Source organism: Cebus imitator, unplaced genomic scaffold, assembly GCF_001604975.1.
Source record: "Cebus imitator isolate Cc_AM_T3 unplaced genomic scaffold, Cebus_imitator-1.0 Scaffold150, whole genome shotgun sequence".
NCBI lineage: Eukaryota > Metazoa > Chordata > Mammalia > Primates > Cebidae > Cebus > Cebus imitator.
This window is the reverse complement of record NW_016107465.1, coordinates 2006783-2026835: the sequence shown is the minus strand read 5'-3', so window position 1 is coordinate 2026835 and position 20053 is coordinate 2006783. Positions and strand designations below refer to the sequence as shown.

The 20053-nt window shown below is 37.6% G+C and overlaps 1 protein-coding gene across 4 annotated transcripts in view; it reads right to left on the bottom strand.

Moving 5' to 3' along the window:
- The window catches only part of PCSK5 (proprotein convertase subtilisin/kexin type 5), a 461778-nt gene that overhangs the window by 327215 nt on the left and 114510 nt on the right, over positions 1-20053 (bottom strand). For all 4 annotated transcript variants that reach the window (XM_037743744.1, XM_017543248.2, XM_037743743.1 and 1 more), the window contains exon 4: positions 2974-3117. In XM_037743744.1, coding sequence (XP_037599672.1) covers positions 2974-3117 — 144 coding nt within the window. The remainder of the gene's footprint in view (positions 1-2973; positions 3118-20053) is intronic.

The window sequence follows — 20053 nt, the reverse complement described above, 5'->3', positions numbered from 1 at the left end:
AATTAGCCATTGACCCATAGGCTCATGCATTTTTAAATACATTTCTGCAGGAAAGTAATTAGGTTAACTAATACGCTCACAGTTCGGTGGTGTCAGGATGCCTTCGGGAGGGAGTGCTTGTTCAGTAATAATTACTGCTGTATTTTTCCCCCTTAAGGTGAAGAAGAACTCCACACAGACCACAGAATTGCCTGGCTCATTCTTGCCAGCACTTTTCCCCCCTCACAGCTAGAATGACCCAGTTCATGAAATGTGTGTCTTTCAGAGACATCCTCTACTACCTTTTCTCTGAGGCACTCCTTGACTACCTAGGCACAAAGTGATTTATTCTCCATAGACTCTCTCCCTACTCCTTAATTGATTTCTTGAGTTTGCAACTTCCTTATCATAATATAGATTTCAGAAGACAAAAATCATTCACCTATCATTGGCAAGCCAATTAAAAATCCATATGTCAGGTATCTTAGGACCTCTATTAGAAAACACTGGTCTGGTTTCAGATATTGTATCTATTATAAAGGCCTCCATGATTTAAACATTCTACTAATACCCATTGGCTTTTGGACCAACCAAAATGATGAACAGTTTTCCTACACTAAGATTTCAAAATGAGGAAATACTATCACCAAATCCAAAGTTGGATTTGCTTGTTTGCTTTTAAAAATGATTGTGAAAAATATCCAAATTACTGAAAAAAATTACTAGACTGTTACCATTGGTCAAGTTTATATCACTATAGCTAGCCTAATTTAACATGCTTTGAATTTTCTTTGATTGATTGATTGATTGAAACAGGGTCTTCCTCTGTCACCCAGGCTGGAGTGCAGTGGTGTGGTCACAGCCTGGCTCACTGCACCCCTGATCTCCCAGGCTCAAGCAATCTTCCTGCCTCAGCTCCTGAGCAGGTGGAACCACCGGCAGGTGTCACCATGCCCAGCTAATTTTTTTACTTTCTTTTAAATAAATTAATTATTTTGGCATTTTAATAATTCAGTTAGAGCTATTTTTCATAATTTGGTTAGAAATCCTGAGGGGCATTCATTTTAGTGCAGTGGAACATTTTTATAGCAATTCTGGTTATTTGAGTACTTAATAAATGCTTGCTTCAAGCATGGGCATAATTTCTGCCCTAAGTCTTTTTCAGTTAAATTTCCTAGGAAAGATACATGAGTACAAGGAGAGAAAAGAAGTGCTCCGAGGGCATACAGAGATTAAGACCACAAATATATGGGGTTACTAGAATAATTTGGAATACGTTTCTTTCTATTTACGTTAGTTGGCTGTAAGAAACACGTATAGATAAATAGTATAGGAATATAGGTGCAGGGTAAAATGGTACCCCGTATCTTAATATCAAATGAAAAATGGGCTGCTTCCTCCTTCTAGCCTGGAATAATGTGGTGTGATTGACATCCCTTCTCTGGAGTCTAATCTGGCTTATTTTCAGTTCTGGGGGTCTGTTGAGTGACTTGGTCTCTCTCTCTCTCCTCATTTTTTTTTTTTTACTATTAGTAAAGATGAAGTCTCACTGTTTTCCAAGCTGGTCTCAAACTACTGAGCTCACACAATCCTCCTGCCTCAGCCTCCCAAAGTGCTAGAATTATAGGCATGAGCCACTGCACCTAGCCTGAATATTCTTATACTTTATTATTATTCCTAATTTCCATGTTAGTGAAAGTCAACACTATCTTGATTTTCTGTCTTTATCAAAGACTCTTTCTGAAAATAACTTTTAGTATATAAAGCCTGAAATGTATAGGGAAATTAAGCAAAATATACACTGTATATACAGTTGGTAAGCTCCTGTCTCCTGTGACAAAGAGGCTCTGCAGACTCGCTTAGTGTCCTTATATCTAATGTATCTTACTAATTCTACTGATAAGGAAAAACAGGCCTGAAACAGAGGACCAACCAAAATGAGGAACAAAGTTTTCCTAGGGTATTTCAAAATGAGGAAACAGTATCTCCAAAACCAAAGTTGAATTTGCTTGTTTGCCTTTAAAAATGGTGAAACAAATCAAGACTGGAAGGAACCCAAGTCTCTGACACCTTACCCAACGCACTTTCTCTACTGCCCACCAGGTACAACATAAGAAAAACCGGGAGGGCACCAATCATGCCAATTGCACAGACCATTCTGCAGAATTTTTTCTCAAGAGGAGAACAATGAAAAAGATAAAAGACTGCACTCACAATTACATGAATGCTATTTGTATTTAGTCAAATACATTCATATGCAGTGGGGAGCGGCAGCATGCTGTAAAACCCTCTTCGTGTGTGACAAGAAAGACATCTCTGCTGGGGGACAGGCAGCCATGGTTTCCATTCTTCCATCTGACCATGAATAACTCACTTCAGTCTTCAGGCTACAGTTTATTTTCCTATCAAATAAGGAGACTAACCTGAAGTTTCTTTTTAGCTTTAGAATTCTATTCTGCAAAGAGACACAAGTTTATCTGAGTGCGCTTGGATGCAGCAACTCAACCGTTTTGTTCAAATGAGAACTAAATGAGTTTGTGGTTTCTTCTTAAGAAAGGAACTGATTCCTGCAGACTCCTGGGAGGCTGATCATTACTGTCCTTGCAAAAAAAAAAGAACAGGCACAGAGAGAAAAAGACCAAAGTTTGAAGTACACTTTTCTCCATAAAAGAAACAAAGAGTATTGCCTGGCTGCTTGGATAAACTGTTGAGAGCAGCGAATGTTGCTGGCAGCAGATGGTGTTGGTGGTGGGGTTTCTGTTACCTGATTGCTTTCTTTTTGTAAGTCAGAACATCAAAGGCACTGGAAAGTTGAAAGGGTTATCTCAGGCTTCCTGTATTCAAAGAACTCATCTTTTACCAGAGAGAAGCAAAACATAATACCCTATTGTATGGTGCTACATTTTTCAGTAGCTATCCCCCTTATTGATAATCCTAACATGAGTTTCCCTGTTTCCCAGAAAAAGAGACCTTCTAACTACAGCATACACTCACGTAGTTTTGCATCAGATCTGGATGGGTTCTCTCAATTCCATCATCCAGAATAGTGACCACAATGTTCTTTCCCGTGTAGCCTCTCTTCCAGGCTCCTTCGATATTCATGTCAGACTGGCAGGGGTGTGTATTGTCACTGCAGTGCTGAAAGAAGAAGAACATGCTGCAAGATTACTAAATAGTGAGGACATTGAAGAATTATCTATTTCTTTCTTTTCTTTTTTGTTTTCTCTACTGCCCAAGCTGGAGTGTAGTAGTGTGATCAGCTTACTGTAACCTCAAACTTCTGGGCTTACAGGATCCTCCTGCCTCAGCATGACTACAAGCGCATACCACCATACCCAGCAATTTTTTAGATTTTTTGCAGATACAAGGTTTTGCTTTTTTGCCCAGTCTGTTGAACTCCTGGCCTCAAGCAATCCTCCCACCTCAGCCTCCCAAAGTGCTGTGATTACAGGCATGAGCCATCGTGCCTGGCTCTACTTCTTAAGATAATGCATTAAATTAAATGGACAATGTACCAATTAACAGCAATTTGGTATATTGTCTACTAGAGTAGAAACAAAGATCTCCAGCATGAACAGGGGTAGACAGGACGGAAAAATGTGGGAAAAGCAAGTAAAATAGGAATTTCTCCGCCACCAGCTCTGACCTGTTCTGATACCATAAATCTTTTGGAAAAGCATAAAATAAGCAAATTATATCTCAACAGCAGAAAAATGATGTATCATTCTATTGTTAGCACGTTTTAATGACACACAAATTGGCATCGTAGCATTTGATTAATAAATCCAAACCAGGTAACTGAACAACATATACTTTATAATTTCTTAACCAAGCGGCTGGAAGCCAATCCAGCTGCAAACGGAACTACACAGGCAGCTTCTGTACAGTAGCCAGACATGTGCTCCTGTGAAAAGCCCATGGGCGAGAAAAAATAACAGGTCCTCCACACTTCTTTCACTAAATTAACAATGGCTATTGTACTATAATTTGTAGGCAATAGACAGATTCATCCAGCACTAATTCTCTAAGAAGGGAAAGAAGAGTAGTGACAAGTCCAGAAAGGTACCCTACACCGGACAATGTGTGTGAAGGCTTCAAAGGGCAGGCTGTAAAACATGGAACCCAAGCTTATTATGTGTAGTAATTTCAATCTGCAATGGCTACAACCATACAAACATACTGAAAAACAAATTAAGCCAGTAGCTTTTCCTGATATAATTTACTAGCATTCATCTAACCCATACAATTGTTCCTTTACAGTCCATGTCTTTGAAATATCCCTCCATGTGATGTTGTTTTCTAGGTTCTTAAGACTTGGGAGAGGAACAAAAGAGGAGAGCTACTGCTACATAATTCCATAGCAACACAGGCCACGCTAGGTCTTTCTCCATTCACTATTTTCTTTCTGCTTTGTAACAAGTAGTTCAGCATATTGGGAATGGAGAATAGAAGCTTAATATGCCCTAAATATAATGGAGGCCTCACTGCCATTGATTCACTTAACACACACTTCATTGAGTGCCTACTATATATAATTAAGAAATTAGAAAGTATATATTTTTCAGTTATCTGGTTTGAATTTATATGTTAGGGTACAGCTGTGCATAAGGCAGATGAGGTCCCTGTCCTAAAGGCGAGACGGAGAAGATTAACCACCAAATAAACAAGGCCATTGAGAGAGCGCCCCGCGTTTTAAAGTCTCCTTGTGTTTTAAACAGTGTGATACGAGGGTGAATGCTCAGGGCTGTGAGTATGCCACTTTAGATGAGATGGTCAGGAAAAAATCTCCAGTCTCTGCAAAAGTAAAATGTGAGAAGGAGCTGGTCTGCCCAAGAGCCTAGGGACATGTGTCTTGGTAGAGGACACAGCAAACGCAGAGATGGTAAGGCAGGAAAGAGTTTAACATGTCAAAGGAAGAGAGAGAGGATGACTATTGCTGGAGCTTCGTGAACAGGGAGAGAATGGCACAGAAGGCAGAAAGTTAGAAGTGGAGGCGTGGTCAGATCACTCAGGGCATTGCAGGGCACAATTCGGCTTTTATTCCAACTACATCCTAAGCAGGAGCTTAGATTTCTTTCCAAGTCTAAATACACTTTGTTAAATAATTTTCATTATTCCTCAAATGAGACCATCTTTTTTGAGTATTATAAACACATTTGAGTAGGTTCAAGGATTCATTCTCATGACAGACAACATCAATTTCTTAGAGAATAGGGGCTTTTACGTTGTTAGGAACATTTGTATCTTTTCCCTCACCTTCCTGACTTCTTTCTGGCACGTGAGGCCCTGCGCACACACACACTCTACTACTGTATTCTACTTATCTGAATTCTCACTTCCTTTTGCTTTCAGTTTTTGGAGGCCAGCTCTGGACCTACGTCTTAACACATAGCATTTTTCAGCCTACTTGGCTTTTTCCCTTCTCTGAACTTAGAAATACACACACACACACACACACACACACACACACACACACACACAAACACACACAGTTTCTCTGTGTGTCTCTCCCTCTGTCTCTCTCTGTTCTATGCAAACCAACACTGACCTAGTAAATTCTGCTGAACTGTTGTTGACTGTTGAATCTTGGGTGTGAATTTTGTCTCCCTGACTATATACATGTCTCTTGAAGACCATGCAATAAACTAAGTCTCGCCTAGGACTTCAGAAACAATGGCTAATGATACCCCATAAATAAGGGCATATTCTCAACCTTACTTCCAGTACATATGTGTATTGCTCTGACTTCTTCCAAGATACACAGCCAGCTAACACTTGGTTAACAAAGATTGAATAAAAAACTAGCGTAGATGTCTGAAATGCCTCCGTTTTTCAGAAGCCTCCTTCTGGCCAAGAGTTTGGGCCTCTCCTCACCAAATATTTTAATTTAACACAAAGCAACCTTGACAGGTTTTTATTCCATTTTCCTTTCAAAACCTGCTGTGGCCACCTGCGGTATCGATTGTGACATGAAGTAATGTTAATGTGGCCAAGAGGTGGGCCGGAGGAAGGAAATGCACAGGAAATGGGTAACCCACAAATGGGATAACCAGCCTGAAGTGGAGGGATGCTGCCTGAAATTGTAATTACAAAAACTGAAGAAAACCAGCCGTCTACGGAAAACATGTGTGTTAAAAGTGAAGCAACTAGGTTCCTTTCTTCCACCTTTGTTTCTGTTGAATCTGACTTTACCATTAAATATTCTTGTACCACCTTTTTGCTTGTTTTCTTTATGTACGTCACCATGGTAGGAGGTGAAGGAGAGGAAATATCCAATTGATGCTTTCATTTGAACAATCTAATATAGAAAGCAGCCAAAATACAGAAGACAAAAAAGAATGTTAAAGCCTAGGGTGTCTTTTGCAAACGTTAGAAGTAAGGTCAGAGGGCATTTAAATCAGAACTCTAAATCCTGAATGTGAACCTTAGACTGTTAATATATATCAAGTAGGCCAGGCTTCCAAATGTGTTTCTAATGGAGTTGTTTCCTATACCTCAAGAATCCAGAGAGCAAAGACTATGGGAAATACTGATGTCACTCAACACTGACCAAAGATGAAAATGAGTTCATTTCCTTAACCGCCTAGTTGAAATGGTCTTTAAACTAGGCCCCATTTACTTGCCAGGAATCTATGTTACAGCAGCACCCAGAGGCAAAAGGAACACATATTAGCCGTGATTCCCTCATACATCAACAACCATGGTGAGGTCGTCTCTGCCAGAACTGGAACTAAAGAGTGTCTGGAATTCTATTACCACACATACAGCCCACAGCATGGTGGTCACCAAAGGGGCCAGTCAGAAATTTCCAGCATATTTGAAGCTACTGAAAACTACATATGTGCACAGTATATGCAAGATAAATATTTATAGTAAATGTAGGTATCCTCAGTTCTAAATAATGTGCTGTATTTCAGTAATGCACTGTATTTAAGTATTTAGAAATGACACTGGACCGTAAACCAGAAAATATCCCGAAGAAACAATGGTTACCACAAAGTCTCCCACTTTCTTATCCATATCAGCTTGTATTTTTTTTTTTTTTTGGAATGAAATTTTAAGGACGTTTTTCTGTGAGTTCAAGAAATGGCCTTTTCTATACCAGGGTTATGAACTATTCTACTCATAAACCACTCTGGGTATGTCCACTTCTTTTGGGTCTTCATAAACATCTCACAGCTCAATGAAAGACAGTTTATACCCCAAATAAACACCTTTGTTCTCATCATCATTTTCTTCAGACTGAGGTGGGAGGTGCTGATGAGGGTAGGCGGCGGGCCTTTGGTATTATATTTTTTAAATTTCTCTAAGTTCTGAGGGTCTCCAATGAACTGCCAATTCAAATCCTGTCAATATTCTGCTAAGAATGAAAACATCTATTGTTCATTATTACTGACACAGTGGCTTACAAGACTTCATCTCTGACTATACAACATTAACAAGAAAATAAAATTAAATATACAAAAGCCTGCTTTACAGACAAATGAAGAATCATATCTAGTCAACTAGGTAAAGTGTACATATACTTGAAATTCTTTGTAAAATTTGGAGTTCAAGAGTTGTTAGAAGTTAAAAAAAATTGATATTCCTTAAATGAAAATATAACTAACATTTACGAGGTCCTTACCATGGCCAAGCATTTTACTAATCACCTTACATGGATTACCATCATTTAAAATTTAGAACAACCATTTGTGAGAGGTACTTTTGTCATCTGCTTTTAACAGATAAAGAAAATGAGACTTAATCAGCCTAGGTAACCTTCCAGAATTCAAACAGCTGGCTAATGTAAAATTAGGATTCAAATCTAAGCAGTCTGACACCAGAGCATAGAACTAGGTAACTCTTATGTTAAAACTAAAACAGAAAGGGCTTAGAGTAGGGCCAAACACAAGCAAATTCAGATAAAGGTGGATAAGGAGCAGACAAGCCACGGGTGCTGGAGAAAGGTTCCAGTAAAGAAACTCAAATAACAGAAATCACTCTGGCCTAAGCACTATGATGAGTACTTCCAGGGATAAAGTGGAATATATTCCCCTTATTCCATTTATTGTATCATATCTTTCTAGAAGCACCAAGTTTATATTTGAAAACTTTTACCAACAGGAAGTTGACTTCTTTATTAAAAAGGCAATAAAGTGCTGGTAAATCAGTTCTTTAAAACAATGGTCTCCAATCTTTCTGGCACCAGGAACTGGTTTTGTGGAAGATAATTTTTCCACCAATGTGGTGGTGGGGAGGCGGTTTTAGGAGGAAACTATTCCACCTCAGATCATTGGGCATTAGTTGAAGTCTCATAAGGAGCATGCAACCTAGATCCCTCGCATGCACAGTTCACAACAGGGTCCATGCTCCTCTGGGAATGTAAGGGCACTGCTGATCTGACAGGAGCTCCAGAGGTAATGCTCACCCGCCACTCACCTCCTGCTGTGCAGGCCGCTTCCCAACAGGCCACAACCAGTATTGGTCCACAGCCAGGGCTTGGGGACCCCTGCTTTAAAAAATAGCCCTTATGTGTAGTGTTTCCCAATTTCCAGTGTAAATATTCACATCATGATTAGTATTAAACCACCACAACTGCAAAATTTCTAAACGTGAAACAATCAATGTTCATGACTTAAAGAAGGTCAATCCAGGGTACCACTGGAAACAGCCCGCTATGGTTAGTCCTGATCTATTTCTGATTAAGTCATGCCTTCCAATGGGTCTGACATCTGCTTCTCAGTACTTGGTTCTCCTCTTTGCAGTTTCAGACAATCATTTCACTCCCTTTTACTTTTTTTTTGGAGGAGACCTTCTTTAAACTTTCCTTCTCAAGATTATGTTTTATAAATGAACATTTGACATGTGCAAGGAAGACCATAAATTGATGTGTTCTTCTTGGGTTTTATGAAGCACAGATTCTGTGCCTCCAAAACTGCAGGTGCCTTTAAAATTCTTAGAAATATAAATCAAGGTAGTTAAGTCCTAAGATGTTTATTACAATACTTATGAGTCAATTTGGTGAATTTCAAATCCTTGGTTATCACATACATACACAACTGCCCCCAGACAAAATAGATGCTCTGTCCAATTATTCACAGGATGATTATTCAGTCTGTAGATTAACCGGAAATCCCACAGAGGCCCAATACATTTTAACACCACCAAATTCAGCAGAGCAGCTAAGGATGAGAGCTAAAGGGAATCAGGCAGAGGAGAGTTTGAATTCTACCTCTGTGACTTTCCAGCTGTATGACTTGAGTGTCAACTCACCTAAATTCTTAAAACCTCATCTGTAGTTTGAACACAGACAATTGCTATAAAAAAGATAAAGTACATAACAATTGGTGCTCTTATTATGATCATGCTACTACTGATGGCAGCACCTATATAGGGGCATCAGTGTTCCTAAGAGTTAGGGAAGAACATTTTAGCTTTTTTTCAAAAAACTAAAAAAGGAGATCAATTATGATAAAATAAAAAGACGATGGTTTTCTTCATTGGAGAGACAGATCAGGCAAACTTGAAAGGGCAATTAATCATTAGTAAGGTTAGTTGAGATGACCTGAATTATTTTACTTTTGAGGTTGTGGGCCAGAACTGGGGAACAGGGCCTGGGGATGGGGTGCACAAGGAGGAAACAGCGTGTAATTGCCTTTTGGTATACTGGTTGAAAGTTTCGGTCTCCTATGAATCATCTTTTTTACTCCACACATTTATACCACTATTCCACCTCTGCTAGAACCATGGTTCCCAACTACTATGATAGAATCTTGACATCAGATCATTTCTCAGTTAGAAAATGTTAGAGCACCAGACATAATGCCAAGAGAACATCAGTAAATAGTGGAGGTTGGGAGAAGAAGGCTGTGGTGTACAAGATAGGCTTATAGAGAAGAAAGCAGAATAAATCCATTTCCAAAATTCTACTCATAATTGAGGATTAAGAAATCAAAGCACAGCAGTCAAAGTCTAACTAGATGGTCTTTAGATTTCATTAAGTGGATGGCATTTCTCATTTGTGCATTTTGTGACCCTCTTTGAATCTTTCCAAACTTGACCCATCTTGCATTAGAAACCATTTAGTCTTAAAACTACTTAACAAAATAAATACCAATAAATCAACAAGCCTTAAAGGTCTCCCTTTAAGGAATCTTTACAAGTCTCATATTAGTGTTTGGAGAACTGCTTTCCACTCTATTACCAGGCCTTGGTGCTCAACAGTAACTAATGCTCCTAAAACTTAGTGGGTATTTCTGCAGCACCAAGAACAAGCTTATCTTTTATATGTAGTGCTCTCTGGAGCTTCCAGGGTTCACACCAATCTCAAATATCTCAGTTCAAAAAACTGAGTCAGGTTTCAGAAATCTAGGTCTGAAACCATTGCCTCCATCTCTATTGTCATTTTTCCTTCTCACTTACTACATTCCAGTCACCATACTGGCATGACACTGTCCCTGTTGTTAGGTACCTGAAGTCCAGTCCATGCAACAGACAAGCAATTCCAAAAAATTGTCCATGAGGTACAGAAAGTGGACCCAGTGGTACATTATGGTCAGTCCATTCCTTTACCAAGATGGAACATATCCTCTCCATCCCCAACTTGCCCTTTAACAATACATGTTAGGTATTATTAACACAGGTTGCCAGGATATTGTGGGAACATGAAACCCAATTAGGGGAAAGTATAGGAAGGCTAAGAGCACTTTCTAGAGAAAATAACATTTAAACTGAGCCTCTAATACAAGCTGACTAGCCAAATGGCAAGTGGGGGATGAGGGTAAAAGTACAAAATAATCATAGAGAGACTGGAGTGTTTAAGGAAAGTCAATATAGCAAGAGAATACAGGTTATAAAAGGTGAGGTGGGAGATGAGAAAAATGGGAAGAATTGAGGCTGGATAGGTGCGCAGGGCGTGGTTTCTTACACAACAAAAGCTCACTAATATTCAAGGTTATCAATCTGAGGGAAGTTGGCCAAACCAGAAAGGCAGGAGAAAATCAGTGCCCCAAGTTGAAGCTGCTTATCTGGGAGTTGGCTGTGTAACTGGGGGATGAAAGGCAATGAGAACACCTAAATTTGTCTAATACATGATTCTAAAGCAAATTCTAAGATCCCTGGGCGTTCAATTGAACATTCTTTTCAACGAAAGCCCAGTGTTTTTCTGCTCACCCATCCACTGCTCTTCGTATTAGTCATCTTTGGTTATATATGTGTTTTACCTTCCTAGTGAAATTACAAGCCACTTGGGCTATATTATTATATCTTTATAATCATTAATGTTCATAATAAAAATACTCAATAATTCATAAATCAATATTTTTGAGAGGCCATGATGATTAATTTTATGTGTTACTTGACTGGGTTTAGGAATACTCAGATAGCTGGTAAATAGTATTTCTGGATGTGTCTGTTCACATGCTTCCAGAAGGGAGCAGCATTTGAATAGATGGAGTAAGAGAAAACTGTCCACACAATGTCGGTGGGCATCATCTGATCTGTTGAGTGTCAGAATACAAAAAAAGTCAGAAGAATAGATTTGCTTTCTCTGCTTGAGCTAAGACATTCATCTTCTCCTGCCCTTGGGCACTGGTGCTCCTGCTTCTCCTGTCTTCTGACTCAGACTGGGACTTACACCATTGGTTCTCCAGGTTCTTGTGCCTTCTGGGCTTAGACTAGAACTAATGGCTTTCCGAGGCTTCCATCTTGCAGATATCAGATCATGAGACTACTCAGCCTCTATTATCACATAAACCAATCCTTCATGATAAATCTCTCTCTCTTTCCATATATATACATATATTACAGGTAATGCATATAAAATAGGTAATAAAGAAAGTGAAAATAAGATCTAGAAATCTTCATCTTTTGCACATTGACTCATAATAGGGCACCCGTTTATTCAACTCTGCCAATGTAAAGGTGTAAGAAAGAACATAGGAAATGTGCAGGGACTGAAGCCTTCAGAGGGAATTATGCAAGAAGAGAAGACATTCATTTGGGGTTGCTGATTATTCTAATATGCCACTAACAATGTTCAATCCTCCTGGCAGAAGTAGTCAGAGAGATGTAACATAGCAAGAGGTGAGCTTGTAAGTCTGGTGGGATATCTCTACTGTCGAGGGAGGAGCTCAGGGATGCAGAAGTTTGTTTCCCTTGGAACAACAAGGCATGGCAGAGTGAATATTGTTCAACTTTCCTCTGGTTTTGGTATATGGCTCAATTTGAATATTGTTATCCTTTTTAGGTCATGCAGCAATTCTACTGTAAGTTGAGGGGAAATTCAGTTTTGCCAAATGACTTTCTTCTTGGCTATGAATCAAAAATCAAATATTTCTTAACACATTACTCTCTCCCACAAATTGTACAATTAGTAAATTAGTTAATTGTGTTTGCTTATGAAGGATCTCAATTAAAATGTTTTTCTTAAGTGCTTATATGCCAAGAAACAATTCCTATGCTGGAGCTCATAAAAATGAATTTTAGAAGAAACTGAACTGCATTATTTAATAATTATGGAAACATGAGCAGTAAGCAACTCCCATTATTTCCTAAAATGTAATTTTTTGTTTATATTATTTGCAAAATTCCGCATGCATAAATCTGCTCAGAAACCTCTGCCTCCTCTTTATTCACTGAGGTCTCAGGAAGCGGTGCTCATAGAATGGAGCACCTTTTCCGTTTTAAAAAGTGAATAGAATGTGGTGTGGCTTGGATAAGCACAACCAACTGCCTTCAGTTCCCACTATTTTTATTTCTTCAAAGTCACAAAAAGAAAGTTGAGAAAACATTATAGGAAATAATTTTTTTTCTAGTGTTGGAGACATATAAGGTCAAGGAGAGGAAATTTAAACATCATTCAAAAATACTAAAAAACAACTTTATTAATATGTCACCTTTCTTCATTTACATTGCTTCATAAATGACTAAAGTAATCTCATGAAATATAATGGCAACTGAAAACCATCCATTTTTCAGTTGAACAAATCAAGCTGCACAGGGATATATTTATATAATATTCCTCCAAACCTTCATTCATTCTGCACTCAGCTTTTGACAACATAATCATTATCTTTTCAATGGATGGATGAATGAATGAACGAATGGATGAACAGAAAGACAAATAAATAGAAAAATAATACATAAATTTGCTCTCTAAGTTCTATCACATTTCAATTTCTCACAAATTTTTACTGAAGGCTACATCTCTTTCCAGGACTCTGCAGAACTTCTAAACAGTAAAAGCCACTTCAGCTTCCTTAAGTCAACCCCTAAAACTTCCATAGCTAAGATGCTTTCAAAGGATATTTTCAAAGCTAAGTCACACAGGTGGTATACATATGAAAAGAGGAGGACACAGAGGGATGGAGAGGATCAAATGCACAAAACAACAAAGCTGTGCACATTCAAGTGATGGGCACATGATCATTACATGGTCTTGGTCCCTCCAAGAATAGGAACCACTTGAAATTTCCTAGTAAAATACAAGTTTAACCTGTTTAAACTCATCAGACAGCAGCAGACATTTGGTATTAAACATTAACAGTGGTCCCCCTAATTTCTGTCTCAAATTAAGGTGCTAAGGTAGTTAACTTAAAAGACAGAAAAGACTTCTTAGTGTATTGAAATTGTATCTACAAATAAGGGGGATGCAGAATTTCAAATGGGTCTTTTCAGATTTTTTGACCTTGCTCCTCTCCAGATCTATGAGACTTCAGGCTCAACTTTTTGAATATTCTAATGGTTCTAAAGGATTTTCACCATGACCTCTAATAAGTTATTATCCAAAATACATTTATTTCTATAAGAAATGTGAAGGAACTGTGGTAAGGAAGCTTGGAAACCAGGGAGGAGTATAAAATCAAGCAACTGTAGCAGAAGAGGTAGGGTTTCTTAAGACCCACATGCACCTTAACTGGTTGCAGACAAAATTTGAATTCAACTTTGCTTTCTTGCAAATCTTTCTTTTTCCTAGTGACACAACTTCTTTCAGTATAACTCATCTTTATGTTTTTATATAATCAAAGGGGGTGTCTAATACACATAATGATCTCAAATAAAGGTGTGCTGCTTAGAAAAGGAATATAACTCAGTATCAATAGTTGAAGTTTATATTACCAACTTTCTGTTTTTCCTATATTGCACAAGCCAACTATCCCAAAATGTAATGGCCAGATACAATAATTTATTATTACCATTCACAATTCTATGGGTTGAGTAGGATGAGCTGTGTGGTTTTCACTTGGGGCCTCCCATACTTTGTAGTCAGATGTCCACTGGGGATAAAGGCATTTGAAGGAGTGACTGACATAGATGTTAATATGGGCTTTTTCATTCATGTGAACACTGGGAGAATTTTCAATCTGATGTGTAGGATTTAGTTATTAATGTCTGTCATAGTTGAGTTATCTGAAAGTCCTTCTGAAGGACATGTATCTATTGCATGATGGCTTATCCCATAATAGTTAGAGAATGACAGTTACATTACAGTTATTTTACATCTGTAAACTGTCGAAACATGTATTTATTCGCTTGTGTGTTCATTTTTAAAAATTTCCAACCGTACATATTAAATGCCTTTTAGACACTAAGTCTATATTATGGAATGAGAAAACACATGATCTAGTCTTCGTAAAGGTGATATTCAAATTTGGGCAGATGCATAATAAATAAGTAGGCAAATAAGACAAACTATAATTAGAGATCACGGTAATAGTTATGAAGAAAAAAAAAGAGAGACCTTGGATGACATTAAGGGAAATGTGTTATTAAATTTATACCCTGAGTTCTTTACAGTTTTTCTGCTAGTGAGCTGACATTTATTCAATAAACACTGAAACTTCATTTTGGAAAGAGGCTTTTATAGGCATCAGGCAATAAACTCTGACCATTGGAAGAGCAAGTTAGAGCAAAATTGAGGCCCCCAACCTACTGTCATTTAAAATTTAAAAGCAAAACAAAACACATTTCCACATTTCAAATACAAAATTAAAAACAAATAAAACTACTTATGACAAAAACAATCCACACTGTGATATGTGTGATGTTTCAAAAGTATGATAATATGCTATTGCTGTGATGTATCCACAGAAAAATGAATCTACTTACAGGGCAAAGCAAAAACAGTCTCACTTCTGACAATCAGCAAAATCAATTCTGATAGCCACTAAAAAGCGTGCTTTAATATCATTCCTTCTAGACTCAGTAAAAATAATTGTTGGAATCTACCTGACAGCTTTGCTTTTATTGTCCACTTGAAGATGTAAACTAGTATAAAATCTACAAAGTTGCTTACAAGGAAAATGAAACATTTTGCTTGGACAGGCCAATAATATGTCCAGGACTTCTTGCACAGTGGCAAGTAGCAGAAGCTTTCAGAAAAGATGAAGGATCCCACAATGCATTTGATTAGCCACTCAATAAAGGAACCTACAGAGAAGATTGCCTCTTCGACCTGGAGAGATTCTCTCCAGACCCTGGAGTATAATGAGCAAGAAAACGAACTCGTTTTTATCCTCCACTAGCAAGCGTAATTGCAAATGTTTTTCTTATTAACAAAAAATGTCGAATCCTTTCAAGAATCTAACCAAGCAACTTGCTTTAATAGAATCCAACAGAATTTCTTGTTAGATAAAAATAGTAATTCCAGAAAAGTCACCATCCACACAGCGACGCATCTTCATGTATAGAGCAAGGACACTGAACTTTCTCTATAGCAACTCCTAATCTCTTACAGTGGCATATTCAAGGTAAACTGGAATGCTGTTTCTGGAGCCTAAACCACATTTTTTTCCATTCATTAATGAAAGGAATAATGTTAACACAATTAAGTTCAACACTGGGGTAGCAGCTTTCCACAGCCACATTCCGCAGCCCACATACATATTTTAGAACATGGTTTTCCAAGCACATTGTCTTTCCTTTCTAATTAGTAAGCTCTTCATGGATAACTAATATAAACACCTTAGACAGTCAAAGTCCAAAACGTCCTCATGTCTGACAGTGGTATGTTTTCACTGATCATTTAGAGTAGGGCTTTCCATGGTGGAAAAAGTGGAGAAAGATATTGAAAGATGTTAAGTTGGACTTACAGAGACCCTAAAAGCTGCTCATCGGACATGGCAGCAAAACGCAGCCCTTCCCACTTTATTCTCCAACACCTTATTTTTCATTAAAATGGAAGAAAGGGCATAGTGAACAATAAAGTGACAGATCACAGTACTCCAAAGATTCTAACCAAGACAAACAAAAAATAACACTTCCTTTACAAGGATTCGTTTAACGTATAAATTCCTTAAGTTACTTTCTAGTGATAAGTTTGTACTATTCATAGCTTGGAATGCTTTTAGCTGCAAGGAAAAAAAAGCCCCAATTAACCATTCTCAGAAAAGGCATTTAATTATCATCCAATTAATCTGAAAGTTGGCGACTCCGACTTAATGAACTCATTATGGAACCAGACTATGTTCGCCGCCACCAGCCTCAGCTGTTGGCCCATTTTCCTCTGAAAGTGCCTCCTGATTTCAAGATAACTGCCACAGCTCCTTGTCTGATATCCCTCATCAGAATCCCAAGCAGAGGGAAAGACGTCACAAAAGACATTCTCTCCGAAGAGAAAGAAATTCCTCAGTATCAGCTTCATCAGTAGTTGTTATTGGCTAAAACTGGGTCACTGGTATACCTCTTTCTTCATCCCATTTATTCCCTAGGGCTAGGAGACAGTTTACCTTCTCCGAGATTAGGTCATCTCCACCAGAGCTACATAAACGTAAACCTAGGGATATAAAGCAGGTAATAATGAAGTATGATTGTAGGGTAGAAAAAAAGACACTGTCTGAAATACGGTTATTCCTTAGCTTTTGTGATTGCTGCATTTTATCAATCTAACTTTCACTCCACTTATCTAGCAATATATGATCGAGCTCTCATATATATATGACAGTTTAAGGTAGCAGAATTTTTAAAGGTTTTTTTGAAAAATCAAACATGAAGAACACCATTAAGTAGAACATCAATTCATATAACTGAAAGAAATAAATGTCTTAGTCCAACTGGAAATGAGATTGAATAGAGCTGCACTGAACATTTTTGTTGTTATCCTCATATTTCATTAGAAAATAACATTATGATTATGAAGTTTGTTATTAAATTAAATTTGTAGCATTAATTCAACAAATATTTTGCACATGCTTTTTGTTCAGCACCATCCCAGGTATCATACTAGGTACCACGTGGACTGTGAAAAACGGTAACAAACATTTCTTTCCCTAAAGAAGAGCTGCTAGATAAAATACAAAAGCCCCCAGTTAAATTTGAATTTCAGATAAAGAAGAAAAACTTTTTCAGTTTAAGTAGATCCCATATATTGGATGGGACATATTTATACTAAAAAGTTATTCACTGCTTATCTGAAATTCAAATTAACATCTATTTTCACTTTCTACATCTGACAACCCTTAGTGCCACCAGTCTAAGAGAGGGTAACTTTACAGCATAATAATAATTTATCCTATGACATCTCCAACGTTAATCAACTGCATTTATCTTTCTTAAGGAAGAATTAAGACGCCTATAGAAGGAAAGCAAAGCTTGTGCCTGTAATCCCAGCACTTTGGGAGGCCGAGGCAGGTAGATCACAAGGTCAGAAGATAGAGACCATCCTGGCCAAACCTGGTGGCCAGACATGGTGAAACCCTGCCTCTACTAAACGTACAAAAATTAGCCGGTTGTGGTGGTGCACGCCCGCAGTCCCCGCTACTGAGCGAAGATTGCTGCACTGCACTCCGGCCTGGTGACAGAGCGAGACTCCATCTCAAAAAACAAACAAAAAGAATCCACTGAGAAGGAAATAGGCAGTGTTCTGTTTGCTTCATATCCAGATAGGATCTGAAGAATCTAATCCTGGTTTCAACAGGATAATGAAAGCCATCTAAATCGTAATCTCCCCATGCATCCTTCAAAAACAATATAAGGATAAAACAAGGAGAAACTATAAAAATGTTTACACAGATTTATATCATAACTAGGAAAAAGAGAACACAACAACCTCAAATTACATATAAGCAGAAGAAAAAAATTACTCAAATCCAGCAGAACCCGCTCTTAGATAACTCCAGAGCAGAAAGTCAGATAAAGACAGCAGAAAAGTAAAAGGAAGCAGAAGCCCAGTGATGAGACACAAATAGAATAATGTTCTACAGAGAACGCCCCTCCTCAGCAGGGAAATAAGGTGAACAGATCTGAGACCTGCACAAAGCTCAGAGTGCAAAGGAGCAGAGACGGAAATTATACAAAGGCACCAGTTCTGGGAGTGAAGGAGCAACTTAGAATGGAAACTCCTTGAAGACTTGGTGGAGAAAGAGATAAGAAAGTGATGAAGATCACCTTAACTCAGGAGTTTGAGACTAGCCTGGGCAACATGGCTAAACCATGTTATTTTTTTTGTGTCTATAAAATATACAAAAAAAAATTAGGCAGGCATGGTGACAGGTGCCTGTGGTCCCAGCTACTCAGCAAACTGACGTGGGAGAATCACTTGAACCCAGGAGGTCAAGTCTGCATTGAGCCATAATCATGCCACTGCACTCCAGCCTAGACAAGAGCAAGACCCTGTCTCAAAAGAAAGAAAGTCATGAAAAGCAGAAGTCATGTTAAAGCAAAGGAGAATCACTAAGTCAGAAGGCCATCTACCCTCCTCTCACTCCCTCCAAGATAGAACCAAATGATTCTTACTGTTTGGTTATATAAGAAAATATTGTTGTTCTTTTGAACTAGGAGACTTAAAAAGTCATTCAAATTCCCACCTCTTTCTATACGCAATTGCTACTAATGATCTAAGAAAACAGAACATCTCAAAATGCATACAGACAAGTAGACAAATATCCACCCAATGTTCTATAGCAACAAAGTATAAAAAGACAATCAAAATATTGCAGGTCAATACAATTCTACTCAAAAATTTGCAACAGAACAAAAATGGAACACATCTAAACCTACGTGAAATACACTGATGTAGAATCTGAAGATATGGAAATGTAGCTCAAAGAAATATTTTAAAAATATATGGACAAAACAAATACCAGAAAGTTGTAAAACCAGAGTTAATTAAACCCTGGAAAGAAACTGAACACTAAACTATATTAGAAATAAAAATTAATTACAAGGTGTCTGAAAGAGAAGTGATTCAACTGAAAATACCATCAGGATCATTGAGGAAAGGCATAAACATGGGTAAGAGAACAAAAAGCAACATAGAGGTCAAAAGTATTCAAGAGAAAGTAACTAATAAAGAAAACTGGCAAAGAAGACCTAATAGGCTTGTACCTGTGTCTAATTTTTAACACTACACTTTAAGAAAAAAAAGTCTTCTGGACCTCCACACCAAAACAAACTAACAAACAAACAAACAAAAGGGTTACTTGCAGGGGAAACAACTATCAGTGAAGTTATCCTTCCAATATCAAGACTCTAGAAAACATTTTATACAATTAAGAACCCAATGGCAATGTGTTCCATCCAACCAAGACATGGCTGGCAAAAGAACTCATGGGGTCTGAAACATTTATTTGCAAATCTAAGATAAAAGCAAAGGAGGAAACCAGAGTGGAATAAGAGTAAGCAAACATGTGTTATGTGTTCTGACAAAACAGAAATAATGAACTTAAAATAGAAGGAGAAAAGTCACAGAAATGATAAAATAGAATAAGCTAATGAATTGTTTCATAGATAGACTCAATGGATCTGATTTAAAGCTGCAAAACAAAATATAGATTAAGTGAGGAAAAAGAAACCAAAAGCATATAAAAGTTATGTTTAATAATCACTAAAATAATACAACCTTCCCCATAACCAAAATAAATTACTTCAAAAGAACAACGAATGGACCCCATACAAAACACAGTAACACAATATAAATTATATATACATAAAATCTAAAATAATGTCAGATAAGATTAAATTTATTGGTTATATTTATACATGTAAATGAGCTTAAAAATTTCTATTAAATAAAAAATACATTAAATTGTCTCACAAAGCAAAATCTAACACCTCAAATAGAGTAATTCAAAGCCTAAGAATAAAGAGTTGGGGC